The 27,458-nt window shown below is 43.3% G+C and overlaps 1 protein-coding gene across 2 annotated transcripts; it reads left to right on the plus strand.

Annotated features, from left to right (window-relative positions):
- The first annotated feature begins 999 nt into the window (after positions 1–999).
- Positions 1,000–27,438, plus strand: DHDDS (dehydrodolichyl diphosphate synthase subunit). Of its 2 annotated transcripts, none has more exons than XM_081143682.1 (9): positions 1,000–1,123; positions 1,625–1,737; positions 2,445–2,561; positions 4,845–4,987; positions 8,934–9,050; positions 9,947–10,048; positions 18,832–18,946; positions 20,883–20,990; positions 25,279–27,438. In XM_081143682.1, the coding sequence occupies exons 2-9, from the start codon at positions 1,675–1,677 to the stop codon at positions 25,513–25,515; spliced, it is 1,002 nt and encodes a 333-aa protein (XP_080999808.1). In that variant the 5' UTR covers positions 1,000–1,123; positions 1,625–1,674; the 3' UTR covers positions 25,516–27,438. The 2 variants fall into 2 exon arrangements, with proteins under 2 accessions (XP_080999808.1, XP_080999807.1); XM_081143681.1 differs by having other exon boundaries at positions 1,003–1,123; positions 25,276–27,438.
- The last annotated feature ends 20 nt before the right edge of the window (positions 27,439–27,458 follow it).

A 27,458-nucleotide genomic window follows, 5' to 3' on the forward strand; every position in this document is an offset into this window, starting at 1 on the left:
GGTAAGAAGTTTCATACATCCACTCCAGGGACTTTGTGCCAAAAGTCTTAAAGCTGACAGTGGAAGCCAGCTAGGCTGAAGTGTGCTTCCTAGATGCAAAGCAGGAAGGAAGGAAAATATGATTATTCATGGGTGGGTTTCTCATCTCCAGGACTTTGAAAGTGCCTGGTAAAAGGAACTTGCATCAGAAAGGGTGGAGGACACAGTGAATTGGGGGTTACTAGTGCAATATCCCTTGCCTTGATTCCTTGGTGTGAGAAACTATAAGAAGTTCCTTGAAAATTATAAAGGTTTCTTTTTGCTGCTTTTATGATTTTGAGAGAATTGAACTCCAAATTCCTTTGTCAGTGCCTCAAATTCCTGCAATAGTTTTCCGGAAAGGCTTGGTACTGAGAGAATGCCCTAGATGTTTCTATCAGAGTTAACTGATGGCCTTTCTGTCATTTAATATTAGAAGTCCTTAGAGCAGAGCTCTTTCTGGCTTCAAAACTTTTCCTTTGGGTAGGTCCTGAGAATCTGCAAATCCTGAAATCCGAGTGCTTTAAATCAGCACAAATGTATTGGTATTAAGTGCGTCTGTGTGAAGGACGAGGGCTGGAAACTTCCCAAACAATTAAATCCCCTAAGACCTGTACAGGGGCTGTAAAGCTCCGTTCCGCGGCCTTCGGGCGAGCAGGAAGCTGCTTTACGACCATTTCTCGGCCACCAGCAGCTGAGAAGCCCTTCCATTTCTGTCGTGGCGGGCCCCGAATTCCTGCCTTGCAGGGTAGCCCACTTGAGGCCTCCCAAGCGGGGTCTAACAAGCTCTCCGCGCCCCCAGGAGGCCGCGACCCCGCCTTCCCCAGAGCGGGGCCGCCCACCCCGTCAGTCACGTGAGCGCGCTTTCTTCCCCGCCTCCGGGAGCGCGAATTGCTGCGCTGCACGCCGGTGCCGCTCCTCCTCCGTGCTCGCAGGCGCCCGGCGGGGCCACGCCCATCAAGGGGCGGGGCGTGTCCCTGCGCGCCACGATGACGTAATCGCCCAGCGCCACGTCGTGAGGAAGTGTTGGTCCCAAAGAGCTGTTGGAAGGCGCCGGGCGGAGCCGAGCAGATTCTGTGTTCTTGCGGTTAACCAGAGGAGAGAGGTGACTGGACGGGGAGGCAGCCATGGGAATGACAGAGGGAACAGTGGAAAAGATACGTGAGGGGATAAAAATCGGGAAACCACTGAGGTGGGAAGTAACAAGGGTGACAGCTGAAGGGGTTAGTAACTGGGAGCGCAGAGAATGGGACATGGCCTGGGGGAAGATGGAGAAGGAAGACGCAGGAAAGGACCAGGACCGGTGTGTAGGCACTGTGATATGGCAGGCAGCAGACTTAGAGGTTCTGAAAAAGCCAGTGCAGATACCGAGGAAAACGGATGGGAGCAAGGTGTCCACCAAGCTAGGGAGCCAGGGAAAGGCCTCAGCCCCAAGGGTCCCGTTGGCTTACTTACAAACTCTGGGTGGTGAAAGATTGGAGGTATAGACCAGTCTCTTTGGGTTCTAATGCTGGCTGCACTCCACTGCCCTGGCTAATCCCTACAAGTCAGCCATAGCTGTTTGCAAGCTTTGGTGGCTTCTGATTCTCTTTCTTGTTTATTCAAGGTTACCTAGCTGATATCTTCTTATTCTGGGCTTCTGCTTGGGCAAGAACTATGTCATGGATCAAGGAAGGAAAGTTGTCACTGTGGGAGCGGTTCTGTGCCAACATCATAAAGGTGAGCCCACAGCAGCCTTTTAAAGTCACGCAGCTTCCTCTTCCCAACACATGACTACAGTGGTTGCCTGAAGAGATATTTCCATATCTTCGCCTGCCTGAGTAACCTTGGCATTTGTGTGTTAGTGTATTGTGTAAGTGGGTAAAAGGCTTTTTGACTCATAAATTCATTGCTACCCACTACTTGACAATCTGTGGCTGAAAAACAAATCCAAGCTAATTTAACCTTAGTTTAAATCCCCACTTTGCCTCTTAGCTGTGTGACTTGTGCAAGTCACTTGACCTCTCTGAACCTCAGTTTTTTCACTTGTAAAATGAAGCTAGTACTATATACTTTATAGATTTGGATGATAAAAAGACTAAGGCGAGGTATAATAGAATAGTGGTTGGCATGTAGTAAGTGCATAATAAACATATGAATAAAAATAAATAGCCTTGGCCAGTGTGGCTCAGTTGGAGCGTTTTCCCTAGAAGTTTGCAGATTTGATTCCTGGTCAGGGCACATACCTAGGTTTGGGGATCATTCCCTACCCCGCTCCTGTCTAAAATCAATTTTTAAAAATAAAAAATAAGTAAATTGCTTAATGCCCAATTCCCTTCCTGGGGGCTTTTATCATCTAGCTCAAGCCTATCAGTTTAGGGTGTAAGGTCTCCCTTTATCTTTGAAGAGTATGTGATGTGTTCATCATTTGTCTTCTTACTTCACAGGCAGGCCCAATACCCAAACATGTTGCATTTATAATGGATGGGAACCGTCGCTATGCCAAGAAGTGCCAAGTGGAGCGTCAGGAGGGCCACTTACAGGGCTTCAACAAGCTGGCTGAGGTGGGTGTGAGTGGCAGAACCCAAGGTGAACAGTCTGTGGAAAATTGGATTATAGCTAGAAAATCTGAGTTTGCTGTGGTTTGAGTGTTTTTTTCTATTCATTCATTCATTTAAAATATGTTTTTATTGACTTTAGAGAGAGACGAAGGGAGAGGGATAGAGAGATAGAAACATCGATGAGAGAAAAACATCAATCCTCTGCCTCCTGCATGCCCCCTACTGGGAAATGAACCCGAAACCTGGGCATGTGCCCTGACCAGGAATCAAACTTGTGATCTCTTGGTTCCTGGGTCGACGCTCAACCACTGAGCAACCCTGGCTGGGCTATTTACTTTTTTGAGAGTTTTTTATAGCTGTTTGTTTTATTGCTTGCTTGCTAGCTATAGGTCCTATATCAACATTAACAAAAAATGAAATCATCCAGTAACTTATCACAAAATAGAAATATGAACAAAATTGCCTCTTCTTAACCACCTTCAACCAATCAACAGTTTATTTTTTTCTGTGCCTCATCCGAGTCTGTGTAACTCGTTCTAACATGACTTAACATTTATAAAATTACATCTGTAGCTTCAATAACCTTGTTTTTACTTAACACTTTGGCAAGTATTTTTCTAGGTTGATTATATAGAGTTTCTAACTACATGTTTTAATGGCTGTAGAGCATTTTATCATAAAGATCTGACAATTTGTATAGCTGCTCCACTATTATTGGACATTATAAATAGTACTATTTTAGAATAAATTCTAAGAAGTAGCATTTCTGGAGCAAAGGACTCAAAAATTGAAGCTGTTGTTATTGGCATCTTGTTTTCTTTTTTTAAGTGAAAGAGAGTTTATTAGTGAAGCACTGAGACAGAGAGAGGCAATTCCACAGGCAAAGCAGACTATTGGCATCTATTTTGACTGAGGTTAGTGGTGGATTCCAACCAAGGTGTACCAGCGAAGACCCTGTAAGGTCTGTAGCTTGAGCCTATTCAAGTGTCAGGTTCTCACTGGTAATTTTCTTAAGGTGACAGTGAATTGGTTTGTGTGCATATCTAAGAAGGGATTAGTGTTAAGATAGGGAACCTAGAGGTTAAAGGTGGGAGGTAGAAGACATTCAAACAGAACTGAAGAAAAGAAGCTGAAGAGCTATCACTATACATTAGTTTTGGTCATTCTAGAACTTCATATAATAGTTTGATTGTGGACCTTTTTTTTTTTTTTTTTTTAATATATCTTCATTGATTTCAGAGAGAGGAAAGGAGAGGGAGAGAGAGAGAGAGATAGAAACATCAATGATGAGAGAGTCATTGATCGGCTGCCTCCTGCACGCCCTCCACTGGGGATTGAGCTGGCAACCCAGGCATGTGCCCTTACCAGAAATCGAACCCCGATTGCCTGGATCCTAGGTAGACGCTCAACCGCTGAGCCACTCCCAGCCGGGCTCATTGTGGACTTTTGACACATTTCTTCAACTCTCTGAGCCTCAGTTTTATCATCTATAAAGTAGGTATGAAAACAATAATGCCAATCTCAAGCAGTTGTTTGAAGAATCAGTTGAAGTAGCATATGTGAAAACGTTTTGCGGACTCAAATGCTGCACAGCTGTGCAATTGTTGCTTTTTTTCTTATAACCAATTAGCCTCTGTTTACCAGAATAATGAAGTTATGGTGTTAGTAATACCTTGTTTTTTAAAATTTATTATTAATATGTTTTTTATTGATTATTAGAGAGAGGAAGGGGAGAGAGGAAGGGAGAGAGAGGAGAAGAGATAGAAACATAGATGAGGGATACATTGATTGGCTGCCTCCTGCGCACACCATACTGGGAATCAAGCCTGCAACCTGGGCATGTGCCCTGACTGGGAATTGAACCAGTGACCTCTTGGTGCATGGGACGACGCTCAACTAACTGAGCCACACCGGCCAGGGCACCTTGTGTTTTTATATTGTTCTTTAGCCACCTTGTGAGGGATGAATTGTGATCTCTTTTTACAGATAAGAAGACTTAGGCCCCGAGAGGTTAAATGATTTGCCTACGGTCACATAACAAGTGCATGATGGAGCCAAGGACTAGAACTAGTTTTTCATTCTCTCAGTGAAAACTTCTTTCCAGTGGACCACAGTGGCATCAGCTTAGTGCTACTCATTAAGTTCACATTTTCATTTTCTCAGGTGGTGGCTTTCTGCATATTTGGTTCATTATTCTGACAGAAGCACTGAGTCAGGGCCGAAGCATCCCTTATTTCCCTTCCCACTCCTTCTTGCACCCTAGCTCCTTGTCTTCTCCCTTCTCAGACTCTGCACTGGTGTTTGAACCTGGGCATCCGAGAGGTGACGGTGTATGCGTTCAGCATTGAGAACTTCAAACGTTCCAAGAGTGAAGTAGCCGGGCTAATGGATATGGCCCGGCAGAAGTTCGGCCGTTTGCTGGAAGAACAGTAAGATGCTATCAACGGGGAGAGCATGTTCTTACAGGACCTCCAGCCTAACCTAACCCTCAACTCTCTTATCTGAGGCTTATTTAAGGAACTTTGCACCCTTTTCGTGTTAGATCTCTACAGTGGCAAATATGGCAAGCTAGTTTTTCCTTTTGTTTTTTTCAAAGGGGGCATTTATTTGAGGATATAGAGGTATTTCACAGAATTCAAGGACAAGTACAACCAGTCTCAAGCAAAACTTTAAACCAGGATTGATAGCCATTAGGTAGAGCCTCTTTATATATTTCCTTCTTTTATGGACCTGCTTTCCCTGCTTAACAAGACAGCCCAGAATGAACTAAATCCTTTCATTAGCCCACCTTAGATCAAATTTCTACCCCAGGACCAGTAAGCTGTGGCCAGGAGAGTAGAGTGAGAGAAACACTGAAAAAGGCATTTTCTGCTGTGCAGTCATCCCTAAAAAGTTACTATATTCTCTTGGAACGCATGGGATGATGCATGAGGCCTTTATGGGGAAGTGTCAGTACCACTTTTAGCTGTCATTAAGTTTAAGCTTAACTTAGGGAGCAGAGCCAGAAAGGGACACAGAAGAGAGATGGAGTTTTTTTGCTTTAAAGTATGGAAGCCTTTCCAGCCAGACTGCCCAAAAGTCTTCATTACAATCCTTCCTCTGCCCAGCTCCTTTGCATACCAGGACGATGAGAGAGCAGCTAGAGCTCCAGTGGAGCTGGGCCTAGAACACTTCCGTCTTGTCTGTCCCTGTGTCAGTTAATGTGGTTGAGTGTCAACCAATGCAACCAGATCACTGGTTCGATTCCTAGTCAGGGCACATGCCCGGGTTGGGGGCTCGATTTCCAATGAGGGGCATGCAGGTGGCAGTCAATCGATGTTTCTGTCATTGATATTTCTATCTCTCCTCTCCCTTTCTCTCTAAATCAATAAAAACATATATTTTTTTTAAATGGTGAGACTCTGGGCCACAAATGTTCTCCCTGGTTCTCAGCAGAGTCCCTGTGGCTCAGAGTTCACACCCAAGTGGCTGGGGATGGAGGCATGAGTGCATATTCCATGTGTCCAAATTCTTCTGTACTTTACATTAATCTTACCTTTTTTTTTTTTTTTAATATGTCTTTATTGATTTCAGAGAGAGGAGGGGAGAGAGAGAGATAGAAACATCAATGATGAGAGAGTCATTGATAGGCTGCCTCCTGCATGTCCACCCCTGAGAATTGAGCCCGCAACCTAGGCATGTGCCCTGACTGGTAATTGAACCTCGATCTCCTGGATCATAGGTTAATGCTCAACCGCTCAGCCACACCAGCCAGGCTCCTTTTTTTTTTTTTTTTTAAGATTTTTTTCATTGATTTTTAAAGAGAGAAGAAGTGGGGAGAGGGAGAGAGACATCGACATGAGAGTGAAACAGTGATCAGCTGCCTCCTGCACACCTTTGACCGAGGATTGAGCCACAATCTGAGCATATGTCCTGACCTAGAATCAAACCTGCAATCCTTGGATGTACTGGATGACACCCAACCAACTGAGCCACACCAACCAGGGCTAGCCTTACCTTTTTAAAATAGTTATAGTTTGTGCCAGGCCCTGAACCTAACATGTATTCTCATTTAATATTCACATTATCCTGTGAGAAAGAGATCATCCCAATTGTAGAGAGGAAGAAAGTAAAAACTGGAGTTTAGGTGTGTATCCTGAGTCACACAGCTATTAGATAGGCAGAGCCAATCAGACAGGGTCTTTTTGACTCCAGCTCTGAGCTGTTGCCTACAACTCTGTACTTTGAGAGTCAGGAGGCAATCTTTCAGTTCCTGAAAGATCAAAATGCATGGCAGTAGACATGCTACTGAGATTGCTCTAATCAGTGAGTAGTGAAAGAAACAGTCTCTGGTTATGAAGTCCTGGACAGAGCAAGAAGAAATCTAGTGGTGGTTTTCCAACAATGTGCCATAGAACCTGAGTTCTAGGAGTGGGTGTGCAAAGAACCCAGAGGGAATGAGGTATAGGGTGCTGGTTTGCTTCTGTTTATGATTTGATTTTAAGAAAGTATTTTGGCTAAAAAGGTTGGAAAATCACTGACCTAGTTCAGTTTCATCAGTTGGAAAGCTAAACCCTAGTGAAGAGAAGAGAAAGGCTTGCCTATGGTTACACAGCAAGCTAGTGGCAGAGTCAGATTGGCAACCCAGGTCTCCAGGCTCCTCACCAGGGCTTTTCAATAACCTCTACTTTATTATTTTCTTTTTTTAACTACTCACCTGAGGACATGCTTAGAGGAAGACAGAGAGAGACAGACATTGATGTGAGAGAAACATCGATTGGTTGCCTTCTGTGCATGCTCCGACTGGGGATCCAACCCGCAACCCAGGTATGTGCCCTGAGCAGGAATCAAACTGGCAGCCTTTCCGTGCACAGGATGATGCTCAGCTGCCACTCCGGCCAGGCTGCAGTAATCTCCTTTACAGACCCCACTCAAGTCATGCACCTGATGCCTGAGAATAAGCATATGCATGTGCTTTTCCTCACTGAACACAGCCAGTGCTGAGAGTATGGCAGGGCTGGTTACCCCAGTTTACAGGGTGAGGGAAACAGGCTCAGAGAGGCTAAGTGGTTATGCAAGGTCAGCTAGTAAGTTCTGGCACTAGGACTTGAATCTAGATATTTTTATTCACATTTTCCCTTGATTTGTGTATACATTTGTAGCTCCAGTGTGTTCTCAGAAATAGGTGGTTTGATCTTGTTTCACCCTTGAAGAAATGTGGTTGGATCAGGGTTCTCCAGGACCTGCCAGGTATCACCGCTCTGCAGTATAGTTCTGGTTATTAAGCTCCCGTTTTCCAAACATTAGTCATTCAGTTTCTCCATAGCCTCCCCAGGTAGAGAAGCTGGTTGGGTGACAGTGAATTTGTGCTCACTGTCTTATGGGAGTTGCTGTATAGAGGCAGTGTAATGTCATAATTAGGAAGACAGGCTCTGGAACCAGGTTCCCTAGGTTCAAATTCTGGCTTTTCATTCACCAGCTTCTGATTTTGAGCAAATCACCCAACCTCCCTGTGCCTCAGTTTCCTCATCTGTAAAAGGTGAATGACGATACCTCCCTCCAAGGTTGGTGTAAGGATGGGACATGTTGATGTGTAAAAAACCATTAGACCATTGTCTGGCACTTAGTAAACATATGATTACTTTTAGATGTTGCTATTATCATATTTTGCCAGAAGATACAAAAGTAACCAATAATACTGCTCCTGCCCCTGAGGAGTTATTCACTTGTCAAAATGGGACAAACATAGCCCTGGCCGGTGTGGCTCAGTGGTTAGAGCATCGCCCTGTGCACCGAAGGGTTGTGGGTTTGATTCCCTGTCAAAGGGCACATACCTGGGTTGCAGGTTGATCCCTGGCCCCAGTCGATGCTCATACTGGAGGAAACCAATTGATGTTTCTCTCTCTCTCTCTCCTTTCCTTTCCCCCTCCCTCCCTCCACTCCACTCTTTCTAAAAATCAATGGAAAAAATATCCTCGGGTGAGGATTAACAAAAACAACAAACAAACAAAAAAGAGGGACAAACATAGCACAGAATATGTAAAATGCAACTTGCTGACAAGGACACATGATGCAAGCTCATGTGTGGTAAAGAGTTTGGATTTTCAAATCAGACAAACCTGGGTTTCAATCTTGACGCAACACTTGATGTCTATATGATCTTTGGTAATCCCTGTCTGAGAATCCTATTTGAGCCTCAGTTTCCCTTTTTAGAATGGGGAATGTGGTGAACTCTTTCAGACTCATTGAGGGGATGCAGTGCAATAATACATGTAGAACAGTGCCTGCCCCACAGGAAAGCACTCAAAAACTGGTAATTGAGTATCATCTAAGCACCAGGCTCTCTCTAGCTCAGCAGGTGCTGTGTCCCAACTCTGCCTCCTTTTCCCCAATCAGGGAGAAACTGCAGAAGCATGGGGTATGTATCCGGGTCCTAGGTGATCTGCATCTGTTGCCCTTGGATCTGCAGGAGCTGATTGCACAAGCTGTGCAGGCCACCAAGAACTACAACCAGTAAGTTTTCAGATTTCCCCTTGGGAACCTGAATCAGTCTTTGACTCCCTCTACTGAAAGACGTCCTTGGTCTGCTTTTGGAACAGAGGCAATGAGGGGGTGGTTTAGGATGCCTAGAGACCTCCTCCATCTGCAGTACCATGATGTATGTATACCCAACTTATACAGTTTCCCATCTTCTTTCTCCTCCATTTCATGTGCCTCACCACCCCACCAAGGGATGGGGTGGAGTGCAGCAAGCCTTATCCCTGTCTCTGAAGACAGTTCCTTCAAGAAATTCTTTTTCTGTCCCACTCCTATAATCACGGATAGAATGACCTTGGGAGGTGGTGCAGATGCAGAGGGAAACAGAGTTCAATCATCCAAACTTCATTTGTGTGGCTTTGGAATATAGGGTATGTTTGGCTGTGGATTTGTTTTGCATCAAATTTCCTTTTTTCTTTGTGCTAATATCACAGTGGATTCCCTTCCTCTAAAAGCTGGTTGGTAGTAGAAGGGAGAGGGTTAGAAGGGTAATAAGGGTCATTTAGTACTTGTCTTATTACAAAACTAGTGACATGTTTTTTCTAAGAAAACTTGGAAAACAAAAAATTCATGGTCTTGGGGGTGGGGGTGGAGGGTATAGGGATAAATGGTGATGGAAGGAGACTTGTGATAAACACACAATACAGTGTACAGATGATATGTTGTGGAATTGTGTACCTAAAACCTGTATAATTTTGTTAACTAGTGTCACCCCAATAAATTTAAGTAAAAAATTCATAATCTGACCTTTCAGAGGTGTCCATGGTTAACATTTATGTGTTTTCTTCCAGGGAAGGGGTACTCTGGAATCAGTGGTTCCAGTCCTTAGTCCCTGCCCTCCTTTGGTCAATTATTCTGTTCTTCCTCCTCAGGTGTTTCCTGAACGTCTGCTTTGCATACACGTCCCGTCACGAGATCAGCAATGCTGTGAGAGAGATGGCCTGGGGAGTGGAGCAGGGTCTGTTGGATCCCAGGTATCCCTAGTTGTGTAGTATGCTAACTGATAGGGAAACCAGGTATGCACCAAACCGTGAAATCCCTTCTAAGCCGTGTTCTTGGGCCAGAAGTCAAATCGGGTATGCATGTAGAAAGGTTGATGGGGGCCCCTCATACTTAAGAGCTTAGAATTGGCTTATTATAGCCTGCTTCAGAATTTCTCTGTGTTCACTACACACCAAGAAGCCCCAGAAAAATGGCATAACAGGTAGAATTCTGCGGTATTCAATGAAAAATGATACCTTCCTGACCCTTTGGCAGTGTTTTTCATGAATGTTTTTCAGGAATGCAGTTTGTTGGAGGAATAGTACCTTAGGTCTCTCATGTTACAGTTTTGTTTTGTTTTTTGTGTGTGTTTTTTTAAATATATCTTTATTGACTTCAGAGAGAGGAAGGGAGAGGGGGAGAGAGAGACAGAAACATCAGTGATGAGAGAGTCATTGATCGGCTGCCTCCCGCACGCCCCTGACTGGGGATCAAGCCCGCAACCTGGGCATGTGCCCTGACCTGGAATCCAACCCCGATTGCCTGGACCCTGGGTTGATGCTCAACTGCTTAGCCACGCGCAGCCGGGCTCATGTTACAGTTTTATGCAAGATTCAGATATTTTTCAAAACGAAAATTGTTTATCATTAGCAACATAATGGAATCCTAATTATTAGAGCTGGGAGAGACTTTAGAAGCCACCTGGCTACGTAGTCCCTCTCATGTTATTAAACTAACAAGAGCAACAGTAAAGTAATGGTAGCAAAAAATCACCCAGGCAATCTGTTATGTTTTGTATTTTATTAAATCATTAATCTCAAGTGTTAGAGATTTGAGTCTTTTCTCCATTTAATAGATGAGAAAACTGAGCTCAGCATTGAAGTTACTTTCCCAAGGTCATTCTGCTTAAGTACCAGAGCAAGGACTCATATCTCAAGCTGTCTGATTCCAGAGTTCTTGTCCTTTACCTCTATTACATGGGATGTTGGGACCCAGGAATTTTTCTGATCCCTTCTCAGGCATAATTCGGTTTACCTGGGAAACGAAATTAAAAATCAAGAAGTTTCTTGGTGAGAATGGAATTAGGTAAGAAGGAAAGGAGACAAATTTTAAGGCTATTTTATACCTCCCTCTCCTTTCCAACAGCTAAGTGATCTTTCTGTGCCACATAGTTTATTCATTCAACCAATTATTCAACAGATATCTTTTAGGTGCCAACTTAAGGGCAGGAACATTGCCATACATGGGGGATATAGTGGTAAGAATAAAAATATATATTTCCTGCTGTTGTGGAGTTCTGGTAAGGGAAACAGATATTAATCAAGATTATACAAATTAGCATAAAATTATAATGGTGATAAATGCTATAAAGGCATTGGTGCATGGTATAAGAATTTATAATACGAGGAACAGACCTGGTGGGGAAGGCTCCCCCAAGGAAATGATAAGTCATCTAAGGAGGAAAAACAAGCAGTTACTGGGGAAAGAGGCAGTAGCGCGAACGGCTTGTTGGTTGCAGAAAGACTGTTGGAAGGCTCTTGAGATAATTTAAGTACAAAGAACTTGGAAGGGAGCTTGGATTATGGTGGAATAGATTGAATAGATTACATCAAGAGCTACAAAGTAGATAAAATCAAGAGGACTTGATGGACTGACTCTGGAAAAGGATGTGTTAAGGGTTTTTGACTATAAAACAGTGGATAATGGTACCCTTTACTGTGCTAGGGAACCCTGAGAAAGGATCCAGTTTGAGGACAGTCAGGGGTTTGGTTTGGGATATGCCGTAGATATTGAACATAGATATCAGGTCAACAGTTGAGAAGAGAGGTGGGGACTGGAGATATCAGTGTGGAGATCATCTGTGTGCAGGTGGTAAAAAGCAAAGAGAGGGCATGAGGAAGCTAAGGAGCATCTAGAGTGAGAAGAAGAGAGGGCCTAGGATGGAATTTTGAGAAACTCTTAAGTTTTACTGTCTGGGTAGAGGAGCATGAGCCTTAAGGAAGAAAGAGTAAACAACCAGAAAGGTAGGAAGAAAAGTCAGGCAATCGTTAGAGAAGTCAAGAAAATAGGGTCAGGTGTGGGTCAGGAGGGCATGGGCACTGGTAGGAGCAATACTGCAAATGCTGTAAGGAGGTCAGTTAAGATGCGGATTGAAAATTAACTATTGGGTCCTGGCCGAGTAGTTCAGTTGGTGTTGATTAGAGCATCAATACCAACTGGTACACCAAGGCTGCAGACTTGATCCCTGGTCCGGATACATGCAAGAATCAACCGATGAATGCATAAATAAATGAGCAGCAAGTCAGTGTTTCTCTCGCTCCCTTGCTCTCTAAAATTCAATAAATAAAAAATTTTTAAATAAGAAAAAAAATTAACTGTTGGGAAAATTGAGATACTAAGCAAGTTGGCTGGGTGGGGACTAGGCAAGAAGATAAGATATATAAATAGATGAAGGATATGTAAGTAGAAACAAGTTACTGGTAATTTTCTAATTCTTGGTTTGGGGGGGTGATTTCATAATTGTTCATTATAATATTGTGCTTTATAATTAATGTTTCATATAGTTTTTTTGTGTGAATGAAATAATACAGTTGATCCTTGAACTTTGTGTGTAGGGGTTAGGGGCATCTATCGCCCACGTAGTTGAAAATCCACATATAACTACAGTCTGCCGTCTGCAACCTTGGATTCCTAACCATAGATTAGAAGTATAGTTGGGCCCTGCCAGGCGATCGGGGTTTGATTCCCTGTCAGGGTACATGCCCGGGTTGCGGGCTTGATCTGTAGTCGGGGGCGTGCAGGAGGTAGCCGATCAGTGACTCTCTCATCATTGATGTTTCTATCTCTCTATCCCTCTCCTTTCCTCTCTATGAAATCAATAAAGATATATTTAAAAAAAAGAAAAGAAATATAGTTGATCCTTGAACAACACGAGTTTGAATTGTGCGGGTCTATTTATATGTGGAATCTGTCAACTGTATATTAAAAATAATAAGGAATATATAAAAAAATAGTAAGGGACAAATATTTATGCTAGCAAGCAAGCTATTGAGCAAGCAGGTGTAATATGCATTCATGCCTAGGACTAAAATTCTGATCTTGACTCCTAGTTTAGCATACTTTATACTCATACCACATTCCAGTAACCACTGACCTTTATCTTCTTTCTGTTTCTTGTCTAGCAAGTTTTCCCATATCTGTTTTCTCTGCCCTGCATGGTTTAGTAACTTGCCTATGTGGGGTTAGTCATGCAGACATGGTGTGGGTCGAGCAGGGTCACCAGTGTCAGGAGGTTGATGTCTCCATCCACAAGCTTGGTGTTCAGCTAAGACTGGTCTCATCAGGGCCTGAGGCAGTGCTCTTTACATTATTCAAATTTAGACAAATCTGTATTTATAACAGAGTTGATAAGTTCATTACAATTAGACTCTACCCTTCCAATAGCTGTATTTTTCTATTCTCTCATTACCATCATCCAACTCCTCATTTTCCTTTCTTCTAGGGTACATTTTTTTTCTAACAATTATATTAATGTTAGATTGTTTTTTGAGTCTGGAATTATAGAAAAGGGATTAGGTTGAACATAAAGGATAGTTAAACTCTCTTTCACTGAGTTACTTTGAGCAGGTCACTTGATCCCCTGTAGGTCTCTGTCTTCCTCTTAAAACAATAGTGTTAATAATACTAATAATTGCTAACATTTACTGAGCATTTACTCTTTGCCAGGCATCTTCCATGTACTCCACATATGTTATTTTATATAACCCGTAGAGGCTATGAGGTAGATACTGTTTTTATCCCCATTTTATTTAAAGATGAGAATATTGAGACACAGGGAAGTTAAATAACTTGTTCATCTAGTTTACAAAGCTTGGGGCCAGGATTTCAACCTGCTTGCTCTTTCATTCTCTATGGTATACTGAGTGCCATATATAGGAAGGTTGGAGTGAGCAAAAACACAGTATAAAAATAAAAGTTACTAATATTTATTGGATCTTATTATGAGGCAGGCACTAGCTAAGAGTTTATCACACATATTCTCATTTAATTTTCATGTAAGGTACTATTATTTGCCCCATTTTATAAGATCAGTTAACTAAGGTTTAAAAAGGTTATTTGACCTACCCAAAGTCACATATGCTACTGAATGAAAGAGCCTGGACTCCAGCTCAGGTATATCTACCTCCAAAGCCTATGTTTTTCACCTTCTTTACAAATTAAATGCTAGAGAAATGTACTACGTTGTTATCACAGGGCACATTTCCATGTATCTATACCTTCTAGAATGGGCCTACCTTTCCAAAATGGTACTGGGAACACACTAACCTATTCTTTTCTTTTTTTTTAAGATTTTTGCTTATCTTTATTTATTTTGTTATTGTTATTTTTACTTATTTGAGAGAGAGAGGGGGAGGGAGGGAGGGAGAGAGAAAGAAAGAGACATCCATGAGTTGCCTCAGCGTGTGCCCCGACCAGTGATGGAACTGCGACCAGGGTATGTGCCCTGACCGGGAATTGAACCCACCGTGTCTTAGTATACGGGACAGTGCTCCAGCCAGCGGCACCATACTGGCAGAGCATTAACACATTCGTACTCTCCTTTTTTCCTGATGCTAGGCCATCCACTCTCTTGTTGGCATTCACTGTTACCAGGTCTCCCTTCTGGAGGCTGTTGCCATATTTCCATTATAGGTTTTAAACTGACTTTATTTTAGATTCGCCATTTCCTGAAATACATAGTTTATTAGGGAGGAGCCATTTTCTTGTTGAATACTTGTGCCCATATTCTTCCAGAAGATGTTCTACTTTTTATAACATTGTGATAAGATATACATAACATAGATTTTACTATTTTAACAATTTTTTTCCTAAAGATTTTTTATTTTTTTTAGAGAGAGGAAGGGAGAGGGAGGAAGAGAAAGAAACATCGATTGCCTGCCTCCTGCACACCCTCTACCAGAATCGAGCCTGCAACCTAGACATGTTCCCTGACCAGGAATTGAACCAGCAGCCTTTTGGTGCACAGGACAATGCCCAACCAACTGAGCCACACTGGCCAGGGCTATTTTAACAATTTTTTTAAAAAATATATCTTTATTGATTTCAGAGAGAAGAAAGGAGAGGGAGAGATAGAAACATCAATGATGAGAGAGTCATTGATCGGCTGCCTCCTGCACACCCCCGACTGGGGATCAAGCCCGCAACGTGGGCATGTGCGCTTACCGGGAATCGAACCCTGATCACCTGGATCCTGGGTCGACGCTCAGCCGCTGAGCCACTCCCGGCTGGGCTATTTTAACAATTTTTAAGCATAGAATTAAGTGGCATAAAGTATATTCACAGTTTGTATAATCATCACCACTATTTCCAGCACATTTTCATTATCCCATACAGAAATACGACAAAAGTAGTGATCACCCGTGGTTGGGAGTTCAGCCAGAATCATCTTTTTAAACACACATCCACCCAGCGAGAGAGTCCCAGAGGTTGAGCATTGACCTAGGATTGAGGTGATCTCAGTTGTATTCCCAGTCAGGGCACATACCCAGGTTGCGGGCTTGATCCCCAGTAGGGGGCGTGTAGGAGGCCGCAGATCAGTGACTGTCTCATCATGTTTTGTTTTGTTTTTAAATATGTCTTTATTGATTTCAGAGAGAGGAAAGGAGAGGGAGAGAGAGAGATAGAAACATCAATGATGAGAGAGTCATTGACCGGCCGCGTCCTGCACACCCCTGACTGGGGATCAAGCCCGCAACCCGGGCATGTGCCCTGACTGGGAATCGAACCCTAATCGCCTGGATCCCAGGTCAACGCTCAACCGCTGAGCCATACCCGGCTGGGCTCATCATTAATGTTTCTATTGCTCTCCCTCTCCCTTCCTCTCTGAAAATCAATAGACGTATATTTTTTTAATTGTTTTTCATAAGCAATGCTTTATAAAACAAATCCAATTATTACAAATATTTATAACAGAAGAAATCACACTGTGAACTGTTTACAACCTGAATCATGCTTTGTCCACTTAATGTTGTAATATGAGCGCTTTTCCGTGTCCTGTTTTTAACAATTCATATTATTTTTAATGGCTACAGAATATATCTTGCTTTAATTTACTTAACCATTCAGCTATTTGTTGATTATGCAGGTTGTTTCCAATTTCTCATTCTTACAATTAATGCTGTAATTAAAACTTTGAACTCTTGTCTGCATTTTGGATTGTTTCCTCAAGATCTGCACCTGTTTTGACTATTAACTACCCTGCACCCATCTAAGTAAAAGAAGTGTGTGTCTATCATTTTACTTTTTACCCAATCCCAGAGATTTCCCTGCTTTGCTTTCTTCCACCTCCCTAATCTATCACTAATGGATTTCATGTAACCCACTTATTTGATTGTTTTGATTGTAATGTATAAAACAAGGTGCAAAACTGCCATTCTCTGGAGCATTATCTCAATTCGTTGAGCTTCTGCTTCCTTGCATGTGTTGACAGTTTGCTCAAATAAACTCACGAGAATTCTTAAAAAAAAAAGATCTGCACCTATATGTGTCCATTTCACCTTATTTTTGCCAAGATTTTTTTAAATGTAAACTATTCTAATTTTATAGGTGAAATTGGTATTTTATTTAAAAGTCTTTATGCAAACAGCTAAGGCCGTTTAGTGGTGTATTTTTTTATATATTTTTTTTTATTGATTTCAGAGAGAGGGATAGAGAGAGAGAAACATCAATGGATAGAGAGAGTCATTGATTGGCTGCCTCCAGCATGCCCCCTGCTGGGGATCGAGCCCACAACCCCCGGCATGTGCCCTGACTGGAAATCAAACCCCCATATCCTGGATCATAGGTCGATGCTCAACCACTGAGCCACGCTGGCTGGGCTAGTGGTAGATTTTTGTTGGCCATAGCACAGATGTTCTATTTTCATTTTGTCAGTTTTATCTTTCCCCCCTTTGAGTTACCATGGTTTTGATAAGAATTCTGCTCACTGCCTGAAACTCAGAAAGGTTAAGTGGGGATCCAAAGTCACACAGCAAAGTGTGGTATAGTTCTTGTTACTCAAATCTATTTTTCATTTGATTTGACCCTCACAATAATCTATAAGTAGGTAAGATAAATGTGCCCATTTCAAAGATAAGACATCTGAGTGTGTTGATTGTACAGGGTCTCATTTTTTTTTAATACTCACCTGAGGATATTTTTTCCATTGTTTTTCAGAGAGAGTGGAAGGGAGAGAGAGAGAGAGAGAGAGACAGAGAGAGAGACAGAGAGAGAGACAGAGAGAGAGAGAGAGACATCAATGTGAGAGAGACATATCGACTGGTGGCCTCCCGCACAAGCCCTGACTAGGGCCAGGGATTGAGCCTGCAACTGAGGTACATGCCCTTGGTGGGAATTGAACCAGGGGCCTTTCAGTCCACAGGCCGACGCTCTAACCACTAAGCCAAAGCTTCCAGGGCTCACATTTCTTAATTAGAGAATTAAGACCATGCTGCCAAGATTATCGGGGAAATCTGAACCAAAGCCCTTCCAATTGCCCAGTCATAATTGAATATTGTTTCCCTTGTGATGGTACTGAAAATAAAGCTCCCTCTGTGTTTTGTAAAAAGATGACTGAGAGGTGGAATAACTTAACCAAAGGCACACAGCTAGTAAGTATAGAATCTTGTTTTGAACACTCAGCCCAGATCTCTGCATTTTTTACTATACTCCCAAAAGATTGTTGCCACCAAGAAATGTATCTTCTAGAGATGCAAATTTTGGCTTTACAAGATGCAACTCGGAGATTTCAAATGCAGCACTTGGAGATTTCAAATTCTGCCTCTGGGCACTTGGTACGCAAGATAACCAGTGTTCTTGGAACCAACAGACACCAGCCTTGCAAATATTCTCTTTTCAGGACAGGAAAGTTTTACTTATAATAAAGGCTGCCAGTCCCATTCTTCTCCATTCCATCTTTCTTCTGAGTGTCTGTCTGGGAAAGGAGTTCTAATCAAACATAGGAGGGCTGATAATTTTGCCGTTTTTTTTGTTTTGTTCAAATCCTAAGTAATGTGGGGGCTTTGCAGTGTTTCAAGGTCCATATTACTTAAATTTAAGTAATTTAACATTTTAAAAAATGTTATTTATAATATTCAAGTAACAACAAATGTACATAAAGTAAATAGAGATCATCTTTCCTTCCTTCGTATCTAACCTTCCAGAAGTAATCACTGTTAGTAGCATGGTGTGTGTCTTCCTAGGCTTTGTTCTTTGTTTAAATATACATATATTCACATGGATGATGATATGAGTTTGTATTTTCCACACTGTTTTTTCTGAAAATTGCTTTTCTCATTTAATATTACATCTTAGACATCTTCCCAATCAGTGCATTTAAATTTATCTGCATTAAAAACAGTTGCATAGTATTTCATCAAATTGCAGGGTCATAAGGTATATGCATTTAAAAAAACAAGATGTTTTAAGTGAAGGGCAACACATTCTAGTGGGTGCTTTTGGTTTTAGGCCTGTGGCTAAATGACTTTGGGCAAACTAATGATCATCTTTGAACCTCAGTTTCCTTACCTATAAAGTGAGGATAGAAATACCTTATGGAGTTATGAGAATTAAAATTATTAATTAATTTATCAAGCATTTGCTGAGGGCCTTCTATGTACTAGGTAGTATTGACTAATATATTTGATGACATTCTATAATCTGGGAAGCCTTATGTCACCATGAGAATAATCCAAAAAGAGATGTGTGCTTATTTTTGTCTCTTCTCCACTTACCTTAGCGATGTCTCTGAGTCTCTGCTTGAAAAGTGCCTCTATACCTACCACTCTCCTAATCCTGACATCTTGATACGGACTTCTGGGGAAGTGAGGCTCAGTGACTTCCTGCTCTGGCAGGTAGGTAGTTTCTAACCACCATTCTGTTTGTGTTAGCTGAAAACTGCTATTGCACCCACAGGCTGGATTGGAGGGGCTCACCTCATTCCCAGTCATTGTTGGCACCAGAGAACCTTGTGGGAGAGGGGACCTAAAATCTGGAGAAATGTCTCCTAGGCTGTGCCTGGCAGCCTTTGCTATCCCTTTCTCATCTGTCGCTGGCTATGTGAACCTGTGTGGCTCTTGCTAGAGGACAAAAATCAAGGCTATCCAGCTGCGATGAAAACTTCACCTGTGCCCTTGTTCAAGGAACTGGCTTCTGACTTGTTCCTGAGTATAATCTCCTGACTGGTAACCTGCCAGGCACCCCAGCTCCTCTGGGCTAGAACCTTGCTTTGCAATTACTAATCTGTCTCCTTCAGAATAAAGGGCTGCATCTATGCAAGCACAGTCCACAAGGGGTATAAACTAAATGCAGACTCTTTCTTAGCGGCGATTGTCTCTCAGTTCCCCCAGTGTAGGTAGTCCCCAAAAGTTCAGAGTCAAATAAGTTTGTCTTTGCTTGAAAGTCTCTGTCATCTGTTAACTTGGCCCCTGGGTACACATGACAGGGGAAAGTCTTTGTTCAAGGAGAGGTTGGAGGGAGAGACTCAGCTTGGAAGCAATTCACATGATAAAGTTCTAGAAATTTTAATGGACCATAGTCTTAAAAGTGAACTAACAAGATTTAACTGCTGAAGATACTTTCAGTGTTTGGCTATATTGATTAAAGTATAATGTACAGTTTATGGTTCTGTGGCTTACTGTGCTGGTCAGATGATGTCTGGAAAGTTTATTTCTGTGCACTGAGTTTTAAGACTACTTGGTAAACTAGAGGAGGCAAGGAATCTGGAACTCATGTCTTATAGGGAATGAGTGAAAGACAGTGGTCTAGAAAAGGGAAGCATGGTGACAGTTTTTTGCCTTGGAAAAAAAATATTGAGTTTCTGCTTTGATCTGGGAATATCACAGTAACCAAGTCACAAATAATCCCTACTGTCTTAAAATTTAGTTTGTTGGCAAAGACAAAGTTAACAATTCATTACAACCTTGGCAACAGATAACAGGCAAATATTTGAAAAAATATCACTTTGAAGAAGAAACAAAATTGTCCCAGAGAAAAGATCTGAGACCATGGTAGAAGTTCCAGGGAAGGTGGCATTGGTTTAGCATCACAAGCTATCCTACAACTAAAGTTATCCCCCTTGAGGCACCGAATTCCTGGATACCCTAAAGGTATGCAGCAGTGGCTGTCAAGAATGTTCCAAGGGGATTCTCACATCAGTGGTTATTAAAGTTCATCCAGCTCTGTGCTCTGACTGCTTTATGTACATTAACTTGTTTAATTTTCATAGTACTTTAAAAACAAGGTATTTTTATTACCCAGTTTTACTGTTGAGGAAACTGAGGACCAGAGAGGTTAAGTAAGTTGCCTCAAGTCAAATAGATGGTAAATGGGAGAGCCAGAATTCAAAGCCAGGCAGTCTGGTGCCAGAGCCCATGCTCTTAACCACTGTGCCACATTCTGCTTCTTAAAAGTAACAATGGCAGCTACCATTTGTTCATTGCTGACTTTTATCAGACAGTGTGTTTCCCAGATAACCTCTAAGGGCCAAGAGCCAATAACATGTTATTTCATAGTCTTAAATTTGGCTCCTAGAAAAATCCTGGTGGAAGTGTTGGTCTAGTCTTGTTTTTTAGTTCTGCCTTGCTACAGGCAGGTGATCTAACTGCCTCAGATGACCCCTCCCCCTATTATGGGTGAATCAGGACTGGTGGCAGCAGCTGCAGCTCAGGATGCCTGTGCGATCTCATCTTTGGGTTTCTGTGTCCTGCTCAGCCTCCTTCTTTGGAACCCTGCCCAATTACTTTGGAACCAATTACTAAACTGAATTCTCTTCCTCTTCCCCTTTCTCAGACCTCCCACTCCTGCCTGGTGTTCCAGCCTGTTCTGTGGCCAGAATACATGTTTTGGAACCTCTGTGAAGCCATCCTGCAGTTTCAAATCAACCATAGCATGCTTCAGGTTAGTTCCAGGTGAACCATGATATTCATCAGATTTGGTTCTAGATCAACCATATCATGCTTCAGGCCTGGCCTGACTGGATAGGATGGAAGAAAAGGTGAGCATTAATTGACCACCTACTATATATATATATATACACAAACACACACACCAGACACTTGCTAGTAAGCATATTATTAATGGTGATAGTAGCTGTCACTTACTGTGTATTTACGATGTGTCAGACATTGAATATTTTATATGCACTAACTCATTTAATACTCCCTAGAACCCAATGAAGTAGGTATTATTAGCCCCATTTGTGCAAATGAACAAATCAAACTTATTTTATTAAGGACACAACCAGTAAGAGACAGAACTGGGGTTCAGGTTACAAGTCTTTAATCTTTTTTCTACGGAAACCCAGGAAAGGCATCTCAGAGAGATTGGCCATTATTCCCTGACAGTATTAGTTTTGATCATGAGATCTTGAAACAGGTTTCATTGGGAGACAGCATCACTTGCATCTGATTAGGACTTTTAATAATAATGGCGGTGTGTGTGGTGGTAGCAGTTAACATATTGAGGGTCTACTAAAGTACTTAGATGTTTTCATGGAAGTTTTCTTATTTAACCCTTCTCAAGAAGCCACCTTTGTTGAGACACCAAGGGAACTTCAACCCACCGTGACCTAGGCCAAGTCCCTTCCTGCTTCCTGCCTCAGCCTCTAGTGTCCTTGTAAAGTGAGGAGGCTGGAGTAGATGGCTTGTAGGATCTCCCCTGACTCCATCATCCTAACAGTGATTCACCGATTCCTGGCAAATAAGGGCCAAGCTTTGCCTTGGCTGCAGCCTCCTTGCCTGGCACTCAGTCTGTGGCTGCTATTTGGAAGAAGCCTGAGCTTCACGGAGTGACTTTAACCAGCTTCATATTTCCTCCCTCTGTGGCTGGGTGGCCCCATCCTTTCTGTCCTGCCAGAACATAGCCTATTTAGCCATAGCCACAAGTGGTACTGATAGAAGAATAGCTAACCGTTAATAGTCAGGCACCAGGTTGGACATACCGCATTTTTTCTCAAACCACCCAGTGAGGTGGATACTGTCATCCCCATTTGCAGATTAAGAATTAGACTTAGACCAAAGCATTTGGCTCAGATAAACTCTTTTAAATGTGTATGTGGGTTTTTTAAATTAATTTCAGAGAGAGGAAGGGAGAGGGAGAGAGAGAGAAACATCAGTAATGAGTCATTGATTGGCTGCCTCCTGCACGCCCCCTACTGGGGATGGAGCCCCAAACCTGGGTTTGTGCCCTGACTGGGAATAGAACCGTGACCACCTGATTTATAGGTTGACTCTCAACCACTGAGCCACTCCCACCAGGTTCAGATAAACTCTTACTAAAAAAAAATTAAGAAGAATTAGGCTTTGAGAGGTGAAAGTCCTTTGGACAGGAACTTTTCAAAACCCGGTGCTCCAGGAGGACTCACTCTGGCCTGATCAAGCTCTTTAATCAATTTCATGTGTCTTTGCTCATTATTCCCACTACCTGATATTCTACCCCCTCCTACACCCCCTTTATCCAATTCCTCCCCATTGGTTAAAGCCCAGCTCAAATATTGCCTGCCCATGAGGCTTCACCGCTCCTTGACTTTCATAGCCATAATTTTTTTTCTCCTTTGGGCTGCATGGCCTTTCCTCTTGCCTCCCTGATAACCTTTACCACATTCTACCTTATATCATGGGGCTTTGTGTAGAGATCTGTGTCTTAATCAGCCTGTAAGCACGTGGGTTGCTTAGACTGTATCCTGAGCATCTCCATATCCCCCAATAAGGTCCTATACATAGCACCCAGGGTTTCTCCTGACCAAGGCAACTTCTCAAACAAACCCGTTTTAGTCTTCATAGCTCCATGTATGAGTTCATTATCATAGCATAAGAGTACCCTTGAATGCCTAGAGGGAGAATATTCCAGAACTTTCATTTATGCAGTAAACCTTTATTACGGAGAGGCATTAGCAAATCCCTTCCCTATTCTCAACCTTCATCCATGTCTGTCTCCAACAGAAAGTACCTTTTTAGCTCTGTTTCAAGGGTCAAGTGCTTGTGCACATGAAAGATACAGTGGAACCTTGGTTCTTGAACTTAATTCATTCCAGAAGGCTGCTCAAGAAGCGATTTGTTTAAAAACCGAATCATTTTTTCCCATTAGAAATAGTGTAAGTTGAATTAATCCATTCTAGACCCCCAAATAATTCTGTTATAACCTTTCTCAGTTGCCTGTGATTGTTGTTTCATGAGTACTTTCACTCACTGAGCAACATCAGCATTTTTTTTTTAATATGTTTTTACTGATTTCCGAGACAGGGGAAGGGAGAGGGGGAGAGACAGAAACATCAATGATGAGTGAGTCATTGATCGGCTGCCTCCTGCACACCCCCTGCTGGGGACCAAGCCAGCAACCCAGACATGTGCCCTAACTGGGAGTTGAACCACGATCTCCTGGATCATAGGTCGACACTCATCCACTTAGCCACACTGGCTGGGCAGCATCAGCACTCTTGATGGCCTCTTAATGTTTTAAAATTGTGCTAATCATCAATTTCACCATGCCATACTCAGTAGCCAGATCAGACACGAGAACACCTCTATCATACTTTGCAATTACTTCTTTTTTAAGCTCTATTCTCACAACTTTCCTTTTCATGTTGCTGCTATCACTAAACTTCTTAGGACCCATGGTGATTTATGGTACATATTTAATAATAAGCAGCAACAAAAGCAAAAAACCATGAAAAATATTCACAGCACAATTTCCTGAGATGTTAACAACGCAAGGTTTAGCAGTAAACTGACTCATACTCACGCATTCTCTCCTTTGTCCCCTGAGAGATGCATGACTGATCATACAGGTGTCAGCATGAAAGGGTTGTCTGGTCAAGAACCCAAGTTTTGTTCAATAACCGAGACATTTCTTTCGTGAACAACTTGTTCAAGAACCAGATTGTTTGAGATGGGAGACATTCGAGAACTGAGGTTTGACTATATTCCTTAAAGAATATAGACAGCAATCCAGGTGTTTACAGGCTGAGTAGGACAGAGACATGTACACAAATACAGTAACGTAAGATGGGATTATGTGGTAAGGGTCATCAGGGTATAGGATGCCAAGTTGGCAGCAAAGCAGTTTCTCACTAATGGAAACGGCTTTGGCAGGAGGAGCTCTGATGCAAAGGCTCTGTGGCCAGTTAGAAAGTGGCAGGAGCAGAGTGCATCAATGAGGAATAGCAGGGCCTTGGTTCTGCTCCAAAGGGGTTTTCCCCTCCCTAGGAACATCATCCCTGCCCTCCTGGGATCATATGGTCAGTCAGTTGAGTACTTCACACATACAGGGCACCCCAAGTGCCAGAGGAAAGCCACAGTCTCTGCCCTCTAGGAGTTTATGACTTGTCTGGAGACACACACAGGGTATAAGAAGTGCTGCTGGGAGTATGATCACCTACCTGGTATCAGAGCTAGTTCCAGGAGCTCTGAGGGCTCAATGGAGCCTTCAAGGGCTTATTTTCTAACAGAAAAAGTGGGACTGTGGACTATAAACATTAATACTTATTCTACTATGCAGAAAGCAATAAGTGGCTTAAGAGTGTTGAACAGAAGGGTCATTTGCTGGAAGAGTCAGGCTAGTCCCCATATGAGAGGCAAGTCTGGAGCCCAACTCTGAAAAATAGCTTAAAGAGTTGAGAGAATGGCACAGTTAGGGTGACCTAGGAAACCAAAGGAAATAACGCCACGGATGTGCCCCAGGCAGGAAATAGAACCTTCCTTACAGAAGAGAATAGACAGTAATAATAGGTAAAATTACTGTTTCTGTTTGAAAGCCTGCTAATATGCTAGAGAGGGTTTTGCATATATTATCCCTAATCCTTAAAACCACTCTTCAAGGTAGACACAACCCCGACTTTACAGATGAAGAAATGAGGTTAGGAGAGGATTTACCTAAAGCCACAAAGCTAGTTGGGGGAACCAGAAGTCAGATCCATATTTGCTGGTTCCCTTCTAAGTACAAACCTGAGAATTTCAAAAATTTACAGATGCTACCACCCAAAACCAAGATGGACCCAGAACTTCCACTGCCTTCCCTGTACAACATGGGCACCACCAACCACACACCTACTGCCTAACCTTTCCAAATCTGGTACAAATTCCCCACTGTTCCACTTAATTTGGCCTGCCCTGTGCCCCGCCCCTACCTACCTCATTCCAGTTCCACCCACACCTAAAAATGATCTCCCCCACCCCCTTTTCTTTAGCAGAAGGCCCGAGACAAGTATGCAGAGGAGCGGAAGAGGCAGCAGCTGGAGAGGGACCAGGCTGCAGTGACAGAGCAGCTGCTGCAAGAGGGGCTCCAGGCCAGTGGGGATGCCCAGCTCCGACGGACACGGTTGCACAAACTCTCAGCCAAACGGGAAGAGCGAGTCCAAGGCTTCCTGCAGGCCTTGGAACTCAAGCGGGCTGACTGGCTGGCACGTCTGGGCACTGCATCAGCCTAAGTGATGCTGGCCTGCTACTTTGCCCTGCCCTCTGCCTCCAGGGCCCCACTCCCCTTTCTTTTCTTGAAGGGTAACTCCCTCCTGATGATGAATTGTGTTCCCTTTGCTTGGCAGGGAGCCCCAGCGGCCAGTTTATGTGGGCCATAGATACCTTTGAGTTGTGTGGGACAGTGGTCCTTGGGAGGTTTGAGGGTGAGTCTCCCACAAGTACACTAAATGCAGCTCTCATCACCAATATGTTTGGAGAACAGGTGGCCCCAGCTCTTTTGCTGCCTGCTCCTTCCATCTTTGCCACCTCTACCTGTGCTCCTAGATGCACTCCCCTCCACCCAGCACCTCCTTCAACACACAATTGTGGGGAAGAGGTCTCCCCAAACCTTCACCCTTTACCCATCCATCTTAGCCTTCCGTCTGACTTTCACAAAAGATTTGGCTCCACCTCAGATCTGCTGGTAAATAGCTAATTGGCAGCTTGCGTCATTTGGGCTAGGAAGGAAAGGGAGAGATGGAAAGAAAATTTGCCCATCTGCTGATCCTCCCCCTCGGCTCTCCACCTGGGATTTGCTATTGAATCTCTACCCCCTCCCACCACGCAGTGCTGATTGCTCACTGAAAGGCTCAGCGCCCCCAATGGCGCAGAAGCCAGGCGGGTGATTACAATCCAATTACCTATTGTCAACTCAGCCCACACAAGCTTTCCTCCTCTTGCAGGGCATGGGGCCAGACTCCAGGGTAAAAGAAGGGCCTTATAGACCCTGGTGGGTCTAGTCCGGCACAGACCTCTTTCCCTGGAACACATCAGAACCAAAAACACAGAAAGTACCACTTCCCAACTGACTGCCTCTTCCCTCACCATCTCAGACTCTGCCTCCCACTCCCTCAATCTTTGAGGCTTCTCTCAGCTTTTTGGCCTGGCCCCCTAAGTAGGCCCTGAGACGATTTATTCTCAGCTTGTCAGTGTCAGCTTGTGAGAGCTGTGGCTGCCCAGCAGGAAGGAGAGGGTTGAGTCAAGGGCTGTGTCCTTTCCCTTACCTCTCCCTGCCAGGCCTCACTGCAGAGCTGCTGAGAGGATTAGTGCCTTTGAAGAGCTATCTGCCTGAGCATCTCTGCTTCAGGTGCCCCAGAGCAGCAGTACCAACCAATGGCTACTCTTCAGTCTTTCCATTTTACTCTCCGCAAACTTTTCCCTAGCACCTCCCCTCTAGGGGAAGGGTGGGGTCTTGCAAGAGTGTACTCCTTAACCCCCGACTTCCCTATACTCTAGTCTCCCTGCCTTCCGCCTAAATACCCGACACTAGAAAATCAAATTTAAATGTCAGACACTATGATTGAGAATTAGATCAATGCAAGCCTCCCTCACACCTGGCACAGGGTTCCAAGAGAGCAGGTGCTGTACATTTTCCAGCTTTACAATGGGGCAGTTGACAGCCTCAATTAGGGAGGCATGAATTATGGGGCTATAATGCAGAGCCCTACAATTAAGGGAATGAGGGGCTGGAGGCAGCAAACAATCTGCCCTGTGAGCATGAGGGAGTCTTGTCTCTGTTCTGGGTTTCCCCTGATATGATTAGGGTACAGAAGAAGTGATTAATGGGGCTGGTATCTCTCTTTGGCCTGAGGTCCTGTATCCTGGGAAAGGTAGGCAGGTTGAGATGAGGAGGGGCTGCCCCAGGAGCATTGTAGAGGTAGGCAAGAGAAGAGACTGAGGGGCCTGTGCTGCCCAGGAGCAGGGCTGCAAATGATTTGAACTCATGGTTGCTCTCTACCTGTGTGATTTGTACCAACCAGCTTAAACCCTTGCGTCAATAAACTAGATGGGACCTATTTAAATGTCCTCCCACCTGTGAGCCAAGCCCCCACTTGAGGATATTTATCATGTTCTTGTGTTCTCCTGGGTGTCAAATAGAAATTTAAGAACTCTTAGATGTAAAACTTGTTTGCTA

The sequence above is a fragment of the Miniopterus schreibersii genome (assembly GCF_964146895.1).
Source record: "Miniopterus schreibersii genome assembly, chromosome: 8".
Taxonomy (NCBI): Eukaryota; Metazoa; Chordata; class Mammalia; order Chiroptera; family Miniopteridae; genus Miniopterus; species Miniopterus schreibersii.